Genomic DNA, 12,450 nt, shown 5'->3' with positions numbered 1-12,450 from the left:
TGGCAGCAATAATAAGGAACCAACATCAAGCCCCAAACCAATATTCCATCTAGCATGTACTTCAAATAGGTAAATAACAACATATAGCAAAACTGAGACCTCAAAACAGGCCCCTAAGAAATCCGAAAAAATAAAACATTATGATCTTTTTCACCCAACATGCAATTCGAGCAAAGAAGACAGCCACAAAGATTCAAAACTAAGCCCCAATTCGAGAATAAATCTGAGCTCTTTTTTTTAAAAAAATAATTTTGCTGTGCAAGCCTCCCTAGCATCCTTCACATTTTCTAGAAAATGTATTTTTTGATTTGTACATCTCGCTCATATGTTCCAACTCACTAATTCTATAACCATTCTCATTCTTAACATTAAACTCAATTAGTGTTTAAAGTGACCGAAATTTCCCAATTCTAGGTGCATTAGAGAATGCATTCAGGGGCAATTCCAAGTGACGTAGATTAGAAAAAAAATTATTTTAGAAAATGCATTCAAGAGTCATTCCAAGTGACAGACTAGAAAGAGTACTTTAAAAAATGCATTCAGGGACAACTAAAAATGACGCGGATTAGAAAGATTACTCATATAGCCAGACAAGAAATCATCAGAGCAAAATCGCCTAAACACATTTTTATAAATTATGAGCACATTAAACCCAAGGCATGAAAGTAGAATAAAACAGATAATTCCTTCAAATGCTTGACAAAAGGAGGAAGAGGGTTACCTCTGATGCAGATTCACAGTAAACTCAAGAACAAGCCTAAGAAAATAAAACCAGCAACACCTCCTTTGAGAACCTTGATGCAAAAGCACAAGTCTCCTAAAAGCCTCGAGAATACAACAGCAAATGCGCATGACTAATAGAGATCCAACAATAAGCAACCAAAGATGCAACAACTCTTTCTCCTCTCTTCTCTTTCGAAATTTTCAACCTCTTCTCCTCTCTCGGGCTTTACCCAAGAGAAAACAGAACTCCAAAAATATTTCAAGCACACACACAGGATGAATCAACCGGAGAAAAAATGGCAACACCTCCCTCTCTCCAGAAATTTCGGCCAACCTCTACAACTCCCCAAGCTGGGTTTTTTTATATCCACAGGAAAAGGGGGAGGATCATACCTACCTCTGTGAAGCGGTCGAATGAGAAAGATCGCATTTAGGAAGGTGAAAATGTGGCCTCGAGAAGGAGAAGGGTCGGATAGGAGGCAACTCGCGATTGGAAAGCCGCTCGGTCGAGCGGGGTTCGAGGGGGCGAAGCGCGTTTGGGCTGTGAACGGGAGAGAAGTGTGGAAGCTAGGGCTTCGCTCGGGCGTCAGGTGCAGCAGATCGCGAGAACTAGGGCACGAGGGGGGAGCGAGCCAGGCTTCGATCGAGCCGCAATTGGGAAGAAGAGAGGTGAGGCTACGAGCCGCGGGTTAGGTGAAATGGGGTTTAAAAATAAGGATTTATTTTTATTTTTATTTTTATTTTTTTTTATTATATTATATTATACTATTTAAGTATATTAATTAACGTGCAATTTATTCATGCTCGGAACCCTTGCAAAGTGGGTGTCCCTCTTGGGTAAAGTTGACCCTCCGGACGTGCCGACGCAGTCCGTTTCGTCATCCGGGGTCGTTCGAACAAATTCATCGATTTGCGTGTGATTTGCTCATATGCAGAATCATGACAATATTGGTGTCCTTTCTAGGTAAAATTGACGTTCTTAACGTGTCGGCGCAGTCCGTTTCATCATCCGGGGTCGTTTGAACAACCTTGTCGACAATTGAGTCCAAAATGTGTCAAATTTGATTTATCTTGATCTGTCTTCAAATTTCGGGTTCTTAATCGGTCATTTCAAAAATACTTATGTTTCGATTAATTGTGAAGCCTTTACAGGTGTAAGTGACACGCACGAACTATAATATTTGTGTGTGCGAATGTACTAAAGTCATTATAGGTGTCCTAAGGCTTTTAAACCCTACGGGATCTCTTTTTGGGCCTCTACATGATGGTCCTTAACCACTCGACCAAATCATGATAGTCCGTGAACACAACCACTCGATCAAATGATGATGGTTTGAGACCACCCAGACGAGATACCACAAGAGAATCAGGAAGTGGTTTGAATTTCTATAAGGGGTGGTTCCCAGTTCTAGTCCTCTAAGATAGGAAAGTCTTATGACTAGATCCTAGACTCTATGAAGAGGAAGGAAAGACCTCACAAAAATGAGGTCAACAACCACCAAATTTTTATGTATTTATATTTCTAATACCTAAACTAACTTTTAAAAGGTGAAATACACCTGTTCATCCATTACATAAGGTGACATGTATGTAAAAATTGAAGTATAGGTGTTAGATATGTAAATACATAGAAATTGGGTCGTATGTATGTAAATCTTCCTTTCTTAAATTATCACAAGGTCTCAAGACAACTATTTTTGTAATTGCAACAAAATTGCAGCCCAAAATTTAATATTCACCAGTACTCCTCAAAAACCCTTAAATAAATAAACTTTACCATCATTCCAACATTCACTTTCTTTCCTTTAAATGGAAAATGCCATGGGAAAGCTTGATGAAGGGCCGGAGGAGTGCAGAAATATTTATTATTTTTTCTCTAGCAATAGTAGATAGAACTGTTGCACAAAAGATGGTTTTGGTAAATGCATTGCAAAATGGCCTCAATTCATTAATATGTTTTTATTCTATTTCTTGTAGTGGCAAGAGTATTACCCTTTTTGCACCCAAGCAAATACATACATACCACACAGTTCCTGTCAATTTACATATCTAATGCATAATCTTCAATTTTAACATATATGTACATGACAATGCGTGTTTCACTTTTTAAAAGTCAAAATAGTTACATTTTATATGTGATATGAAAGATTTTGGTGGTTTAAATGTAAAATGTAAAGTTTAGGTGTTAGATATGTACACAATAGGAATCGAGTGATATGTATGTAAATGCCGCTATAAAATATGAAAGATTATCCAACTTTGTCTATTCTGCTTGTCATAAAAGCCAATGAACTTGTTTAAAATCATGTAGAGTGAACACACAAAATTCGATCGTCACTTTGATTCCTTATTGCTCCAAGTGGAAGGAGCTTGGCATAATTCGACTATTGTGCCTATAAGGCTCGAAAAACTTCAAAGGTGGATGATATGTTTAAGCTCGTGTGTATGCGAATAGATTAAACTAATCAGATTCATGAGAGGGTAAAAAGGCTAGTTTATTAGTAAAATAAATAGTCTTTGGTTGTACACTGATGATCAAATTCTTTGTTTCTTCAAAGGTAAGATGGCGTTTTTAGTTGATATGCTTGTAGATAACACCAAATAATAACTATTTATGCTTTTTATGTGTCAAACATAATAAGAAGTTGGCATTATAAATGTCGCACCTAACTAAATTTTTATGGTTTCAATTGCAAAATTACTCCTAACAATAAAAAAAAATTCTGTAAATGGACCAAATTGAGATCGGTACTGCATTGTTTAGACTATTTTTTTAACCTTCTTAATTAGTTTAATCTCATGTTAAACTTGATTTAGTTATCAATGTTGTACAAGCTCTTATTCATATTTGTGTAATGTTTGAGCTATAATCAAGCATAATCAAGCCTTAAGCATATACATATGAGCTTCAAATAACTTATGACATCATTATTGAATGTATTCATTTAAATTTGTTTTACAAAATTTATATGATTCAATTGGTGTATTTTTTTCAAAGTTAATTGTTTATGGAATAAATAATTAAAATTGAAATTATTTCGACCACATGAGTATTTGTTAAACATAAATTTCCATCCTGGATATTCATTATTTTCGAATAAGAAATTTTGAAAAAAAGGTTAACATAATAATGTGAAAAGGTGCTTTATCAAACATTGACTAAGTGAGCATTTTATTGCTCTCATAACGAGCTACTTTCTTAATGACAAACAAACATGTTGATTAATAAAAATACGCGAGAAGGTCAACAATCAAGTTTATCCATTTCTATATCTATCTTCCAAAATCTTGTTCAATTGATTAAATAAATTAATATAAAAGAGTCATAAAAAAAGGAGTAGTTAGGTTTTTATGGAGCTTAATAGTTCCTTTTCACACTCGTCATGACAAAGGAAGACAATATAGCTGTAATATTGTTGTAAATTTTAAAATTATGGATTTAATTTTAGTTGTGAATTCTCTATAATATCATATTGTCTAAGATATTAAATTTAAGCCTATAAATGAGCTGAGAATCTAAAAATATATTGTTTCATCTAGAGGCAAGCTTAGAATTGATCAGATAAGCCTTGGTGAAGATTTAATTGCATGAATTTGCTAGGCTTAGGCCTTACTCTTCTACTATATTTTCCATGGTTTGTCAAAGAGGATATGGACTTGGAGGGAGAGGGACTGTCATCGGAGTTAACTCAAATACCAATAGAAAATTCATATTGCTGAATTCAAAATAGGGAAATACAATCGCACAAATTGAAATAGAAATAACAACACGCACGACACACAACATGTGACTAGGGTTGTTCCTATGGTGGTTGAGGTGGTCGGTAAGAATTTGGAAGGTGGCGGGATGATGGACGAGGTGATTAGCAAGCAGTAAACAGCCAAGTACAGTTTCCTGGATTCTTGACAGCACTATGCAGCAGATGTCGATGTGGAGGTGGCAGCTCATGGGAAGGGAAGGGGCTTTGGCTGGGAAGGCCAGGAAAGGTAGGAACAGCAGTAAGGTTGCTGAGGGGGCTGTCCTTGTGGCTGGAAAAACTGCAAGGCTGTAGGAAGGTGGGTCCTAGACGGCTGGAACAACAGCAAAACAACCGGGAATGGCTGTTTGGGTGACAACAACGACAGGGAATGCGTGGGACTGCGGGAAAGCAAAAGAAGGGTTGTCTCGGGGGTGCGACAACATGGAGGATGGTTGGATAGCAAGGAACTGCATGAAAGCAACAAATGGTTGCTGTCCGGGCAGCCTGCAAGCTAGGAGAAATGTGTGGCAGCGAAGTGGAAGGGATGCAAAAGAGTTGGGGACGGATAAATACGAGCGAGATAAAACCGACGCACTACTCGACTCTTGAAGGAGAATCACTACATTGTAAAAATGATACAGCCGTAGCATCACTAGCCTTCAAACACAACCCCAGAAGGGAAAACAGGAGATGCCGACAACCTTCATTGCAAAAACACAAGCAAAACTGAAATCTAAACCCTAATACAACACATATATATTGGAAATGACTAGAAGGAATGAAGGATAAAATGTGAAGTGCTGAAAATTGGAGAGGAATTGAAAGTAGAGCCGCTAGGTTTGGTTCGCGCGACCCAAATGTCGTGTCCTTTCTTTGATTGTAGGAAATTCAGATGCTATCCCGCGTTTGCCTTTTTGAAACTTCGTGTCAGTCTCTTGGAGTTGGGGGAGCTTCAACCTCATCCGTCAAAGCTTTTGACTTCTCATGATATTATGGCAAGTTGGCCCAGTTGAAAATTGTAGAAATAGAATAATCTTTCTGTAAATTAATTATGCAGGCGTATTTATTTCAAAACACATCCTGGTAAAACAAGTATCATTCATCTTTTGGCATAAACTTAGCTGGAGCTGCATGAGGATAGATTTCCTCACGAACCAAGCCTTGAGCCATCAAATTTATAATTGTCATTTTTCTCTTCTCATATTCGTCTGAATGTAATTGATAAATAAGTATGTATCAATTCTGAAACGAAATATGTGGCACTATAGACCGCACTGAAGTATAACCACTCAAAAGAGGCCTCTTCTTCTTCTTCTATGGTAGGGCCTGGATCCTATTATAGGATTTTCTCTCCCACCAAACTCCTAAGGCGATTTCCAACGCTGTGTTTTATCCCTCATGTTCGGTCATCTGTCGGTGGATATACTGTTCAATTGAATTTAATACTCAAATGACTCCACATAGTTTCCCTAGAAGTTGCTCAAAAGCTTCTTATTTTTGATAAATTGGATCTCCCTCTGTAGGGTAACCCATGAGGTGGGCTATTATATGAAAATTTTGAATTCTCTTTTCTGAGGTCGCCCTGTGTTTATTAACTGGTTCTCAAACTCGAGGTTATTTTGGACATCTGATGTCAGTTCTGTTAATGCTCATCTCAATGCTTGTAATAATGTTGCTCGAGGCATCACAATCTGATACTCTATCTAAATGCCCATTACCTCAGACTCACTTTCTAGAGCATCATCGACTAATCCAACTAGATTCTCTCTCGTGTACTCGTCTTGAATCACTAGCATCTCTTTCTTGTTGGCTTGAAGTTGAGGTTCATCTTTGACGTCTTCATCATTTATTGTGTCACTATCTATTTCTTGAACTACTTCTTGCTCATTGAAATAGATCATTCCTCTGGTTGTGCAGTATGATTTAATATTCCAAATCCGTGACACATGAAATATTTTTTAGCAGGGACGAAATTCACGTCCATATAGTAATTGATGGCTATCTTTGGGGAAAGATTGTAGCTGCTGGTTTTGAAAACCAATAGCAAATACATTTGTGGGGAATGACCTTTCTTATTCATCTCTCTTTGCACGCACGTCCACACACACACATATAGCATAAAATAATAGAACATAACACCTTTACTGATTGCTTTCATTTTATTGGTAAGCCTATACCTGTTTCTATTTATTTTTCTGCAATATTAATTGGTCAGCTTAGAAACTTTTTTGAGCGCCATTAGTATAATTAATTCTATTTATTTGCATATCAGCAAGTGAATCACCTTGAGATTTGCTTAAATTTCTATTAAATTCTAATAAATTCATTGCATAAGTTAGAGGTTCTTGGAAAGTGCACTGCTTAGATTAATTAGGTTATTTTTTCAAACCTGTCATTGCGTTGGCATCATGATTTTATAACTCATTGTCCATCCTAACTTTAAATGTACAAAATGCATTTTTGCTGGTTGATTTTGATTAGGGAATTACTTCTTATCATAGTTTGCAGCTTAAGTATGCACAATTGTCTAGGGGGTGGCAGACGTTCTAGGAGACTAAATATCAAGTCCATATAGTAATTGATGGCTATTTTTGGGGAAAGATTGTAGCTGCTGGATTTGAAATTCAATAGCAAATATATTTGTGAGGAAGGAGGTTTCTCTTTCTAGGTGGAGAATTATTCATCTCTCTCTACACACACGTGCACACTCACACATATAATATAAAATAATATAACACAACACCTTATTGATTGCTCTCATTATATTTGGAGGCATAGGCTTGTTTCTATCTATTCTTCTCCAATATTAATTGGTCAGCTTAGAAGCTTTTTTGAAGGCAAGTAGTATAATTCATTCTATTAATTTGCATATCCACATGTGAATCACTTTGAGATTTGCTTGAATTTCTATTTAATTCTAATAAATTAATTGAATAAGTTAGAGCTTCTTGGAATTTGCTGCTTAGATTAATTGTGCTGCTAACATAAAATAATCCATCCTAATTTTAAATGCATAACATGCATTTTTATTGGTCGATTTTAATCAAGGATTCACTTGTTATCATATATTGCAGCTTAAGTATGCACAATTGTGGGGAACAGATGTTTACACTATCGATTCAGATTTTGTTGCCGGTGTGCATTATTTTATGTTGTTCTTTTGTTCATGTATTTCGCTTTATTATTTTTTTGACCATATTTTTACACGGGACCTTGTTTCTCAGTTCTCATTCACACTGGCTATTGTCAACCATTACCATCTCCTCTCCCAGCTGCTATGCATGAGCTGCGGGCAAGTATAAAAATTCTACCACCACAAGATTGTGAGTACATTTTTTTATAATGGTAAATTTACATTTATATAATGTTTCTACTTAATTAAGCCTGTGAAAATTATGCTCTTTTGTACATTAATTTTGTCTCAAACTAGTTTTATTATCTATTAGATGTGTTCAATGCATTCATATTTCTTTGTGCATGTTTGGGTTATTACTTTATATAGAATGGTTATTTCTCTCTGGAAAAAAAAAAATTGTATTAGGATGTCTCGATCAGTTTTCTTGTCAAGATAGGAAGATAGATGGTTAAAATTAGAAAGTTGATGCTCAAAACTAGAAGATAAATGCTAAAAAAAATGCCTTTGGTGTTTTGTTTTACTTTTGTTCAGATATTATATTGTTTTCAATAAGATAAAAAATAAAAATGGTCCTTAGACTATTTATGGGAGGCTATTTTATTCCATGGCTATTTAATTTGTTCAATTCAGTCTATTGATTTCTCAAATCTTATACAAAATAGCTCTTAAACTTCTCATATGTGAACCAAAATAATTTAATTAAGGAACTATTTTTTTTATCATAATTGAGAAGTCAAGACTAAATTGAGCACAGGACTAAAATGTTTTCCTATGATTTTTTTCTCATTTTAAATATTTGCTTTTTAACTTTGATTACCTGTCATCTCATCCTAGCGCAAAAATGCTTTCGGATAGTCTGATACATTTTTTTTCTTTTCTATTTAAGGGATAACGTAATCACTAGAAGTAAGTTTTAGCAAGGGTTTCTTTTGCTTTTACATTCTTAAGATATTATGATTTTATTTATTTAAAAGATGTGGTTCCCATTCTTTCAAACTTTTGTTCTTAAAGAGTTACATGTGAGATGAGGCAATTTGTATCCGTTTAATGGGTCAACAAGAAGGTAGAGACAGAAGAAGGCTTCAAGAATGAAAAAAATTTAAGGAAATATCAATGTTTCAGAATGCCAACTCAAGAGAGTCCTATCGGCATTAAACTACAGGAAGCAGCTACTAGAAGATTAAAAAAAAAGGCGAATCTATTTTTGTCTTGCATGAAATTCTTACCTTTGTTAGGGATAAATGGTGGAGAAAATGCCTATTCCTTTACTATCTTAGACATTGTTTCATGGTGATCAGAGTTTAGAGTTGGGATAGAGATTGACGGAGTTTTGTTTTCTTTACAGAGCCTATAATGTTTTTAGATTTCCTTTTTCCTTTTTGGGTAACTTTTTTATATATATGTCATAATATGTGTTTGATAAATCCTTTCTTAGGCTTCATTTGGATAGCACCTTTCTCCTGCCTTTGCTTTCAAGTACATAGTTCTTCATATCTCTCGTGTTTGAATTTTTCATACCAATCTCCATCCTGCTACTTGAGCAATAATCATTTCAGTGCAATGGATTACCACTGGCATTCAACAGTGAGTCTACTGTGATGTTTTTTTAATTGAAAAAAGACATACAAAAAGTACTCTCATCTTTCTTGAGTATTAAATAACGAGTAAAGTGCCAAAATAGTACCCGACTGTTTACATGAGGCCATTTTAGTATCAAAGTCTACAAAAGGGCTAAATTAATTTCAAATTATTTAAATTAAGGCTGAAATAGTTCTCTGTGAAGATTATTTCAGCTCATATTAAAAAAATTTGGGAACTAAATTGACACTTTATAAACTCTGGAACTAAAATGATCTTATTCAAAGAGTCAGGATTATTTTGACACTTTTCTCAGTGCATAACTATTAGATGTAAACTGTTGGCCAAAACCCTTCCATATGCATTATGGCCAAAGTCCAGGAACTCTCTTTCTTCGTTTATGAGAAGAAAAGCAATGACCACTCTGTGAGATGGGTTGGGAGGCTTGGAGAAGGATCTCGGCGAGCTATCTCTCCCTTGTGTGAGTCTTAAAAGCCTAGCACCAATCCTGGTAGATCTGGCATTTCAAATTTGTTTAAGTCAGGCATGAGAAAAATGATAGTTCATTGAGTTTTAGTTCTTGATACAGTTGTGCCATATCAAACAAACTAAAATCCTGCACTCCTTTGTAAGCAATAACATAAGCTGGTGTTTGTAAAAACATATATATATCGCATACTATGATCAGGAAAAAAAGAGACAAAGCTTTTTTTGCATTATTTCATTCATTCTATAGGTTTAATCTTAGTTCTTTGCAGGCTATAGATCAACAATTAGGAACAATATTCATTCTCGAGCTTGGGGATCCAGTGCTCAATGTAGCTATCGTATTGAAAGCTGTAGCATTGTGAAGGTGAAGAATAATTTTTTAATTTACATTTGCGTATCACACAATTCTTATATATTTACATATCAAACACCTAAACTCTGTTTTTTACATCTATACCACCCAAATCTCTCATATTACATAAAAAAATACCACTAATTGAACTTTCAAAAAGTGATACACCTTTCAAGCATAGGTAAGGTGGAATATATAGGTAAGGTGGAATATATGTAAAAATTAAAATTTAGGTGTTAGATATGTAAATACATTAGAATTGAGTGGCATTTATGTACATCTTTCTTTATAAAAGCAAACATATTGTCATATAATCTCCAAGCATCACTATCACTATCACTTGAATCCATGTGCATAGTTTGATTACTGTAATTTCTTGTCATCATGTTGATGGTTCTAATCTTTCTGTGAACAGAAAGGGGGCGAGAAAATCAAAATTGAGCCTCATTTTACTCGTATCTCAGGCTTGGAACCCACTATTGCACCTCTTCCTTTTGAGCGTAAAATGATAACAAGAGCTGCTGCAGCTTCGGTAAGGTCACGTGAGGATTTAATTTGCAAATTTTTTCACTTTTACGTGAAAATTTTCCTGAGCACTGCAACTTTGAAATGGTGCATTAAATACATAGCACACAGTTCTTATGTATTCGAGTAAATTGCCAAAATAATCCCTGACTATTACATGAAACCATTTTAGTCCCATAATTTATAAAAGTGATTAATTAGTTCCCATACTTTTTTAATACGGGCTAAAATAGTCCCCTCTTATTAAGAAAGTAGGAGGACTAAATTTAAACTTTTATAGAATTTGGGACTAAAATAATCTCCTATAAAGATCTAGGGGATCATTTTAATGCCTTTCTCTAATGTCTTACATATCTCATTCCTAAACTTTCATATTTACACACAACACTCAAATCTTTAAGATAACATAAAAAACTGCCCTATTTTCACATTTAAAAAGTGAAATAACCTTTTGATGCATAGATTTTAAGCGCCAAGGCTCTATGTATGTAAATATGAAAGTTTAGGTGGGAGATATGTAAATACATAAGAATTGTGTGCTACATGTGTAAATTTTCCCTTTTGATTAACAAAAGACTACACTGTAGACTACAGTATAAGTTGCATACCTGATGTGGGCACTTTCCATGTGATGTTTTGACTTATCAGCCATTTCGAATTCTCTGTTATATTCCTTTGGTTCATTAATTTTTGGTTTAGTACAACATGGTCACATGAATTTTAACTAGGTTGCTGACAGAGTTACAAACCTGATCTCGAGTATTGACTCAAAATCATTTTGCTCAATCTTTATTCAAGGTGTGCTTAGTTATAGTAAGGCTTGATCTGACCTTAATTTGAATTAACTTTCGTTACTTATTTTCGCTGAGTTCAACTTGAATGAAATATTTTATATTTTCAATCAAAGAAGTATTTTTCCCTTCATTTTGTTTACAAGTCTTTCTTCTCTAAACCCATTGAAATCCCCTATTCATAATTTTTGTTTGCAAAATTCTGCCACAACAACTCCGTTTTTTCAGTAGTTGTTTGCATCCATCCAAAAAAATTTTTGGAACAAGTTGCTGGTTCTCTCTTCTTCGAGTTAGTGTTAACAATGTTCAGTCTTATGCTAAAATCTGATTCAAATAAAGTTGTACGCCAAACATAGATGATGAAGAAGAACACTATGTCTTCTATGATTGGTAATTCTAATTTTTTATGCATATAACTTTTGCAAATTAGGTTCACTTTCTTTGATTATAAATCATATCATGGTTCCCATCAATTGAGAAAGACCCATAGTATCTCAGTTGATTTTGGATCGGTTTGCCATTACATATATTGAATTTTGAGTTAAAACGGTTTCTCTACATCATGCCGGTGAGGATAGAAAGGAAAATCAATCCACTTCTTCTTTATCTCCAGTTTTTTTTTTTTTTAATAAATATTGTATTTTCTAGACTACTCCAAGTGTTTAATGAATTTTTCTCTCTAATCACAAATATTTTCAAGAGGATGCTTACGAAGTTAAGCACAATTTCAGAAAAAAGGATTAGAATTTAAGGAGTAATATCAGAGTTAAGTTTTTGTTCTATACTTCAAACCTCGAGTAAAAATATAAATTTTGATATAACACTGTGGACAATTCCTAAACTTTAACCAGTTAATGTTTATTTTGATCTAACTTAACTAAGTCTTTCAGGCCTGCATGGCAATTGGAGAGCTGAGTGATGCAATTAATCAATGGAAGGTTTACATGTATACCACTCAATTTTTATGCATTTACATAGCCAACACCTAAACATTAATTTCTTACATCTATGCCACCTTACCAATGTATGAAAAGGTGTATTTCACTTTTTAAAAGTTAAAATAGTAATAATTTTGATGTTTTATGAAAGATTTGAATGGTATGAATGTAAAAAAAG

At 34.5% G+C, this 12,450-nt stretch overlaps 1 protein-coding gene across 2 annotated transcripts in view; it reads left to right on the top strand.

The window, feature by feature from the left end:
* LOC110037049 overlaps positions 1-12,450 on the top strand; it is a 50,500-nt gene that overhangs the window by 23,056 nt on the left and 14,994 nt on the right. For both annotated transcript variants that reach the window (XM_020741612.1, XM_020741611.1), the window contains 4 exons: positions 7,538-7,598; positions 7,688-7,786; positions 9,936-10,030; positions 10,434-10,550. In XM_020741612.1, coding sequence (XP_020597271.1) covers positions 7,538-7,598; positions 7,688-7,786; positions 9,936-10,030; positions 10,434-10,550 — 372 coding nt within the window. The remainder of the gene's footprint in view (positions 1-7,537; positions 7,599-7,687; positions 7,787-9,935; positions 10,031-10,433; positions 10,551-12,450) is intronic.

This window comes from Phalaenopsis equestris, unplaced genomic scaffold, assembly GCF_001263595.1.
Source record: "Phalaenopsis equestris unplaced genomic scaffold, ASM126359v1 Scaffold214330, whole genome shotgun sequence".
NCBI classification, from domain to species: Eukaryota; Viridiplantae; Streptophyta; class Magnoliopsida; order Asparagales; family Orchidaceae; genus Phalaenopsis; species Phalaenopsis equestris.
This window is presented reverse-complemented; position numbering and strand designations above follow the sequence as displayed.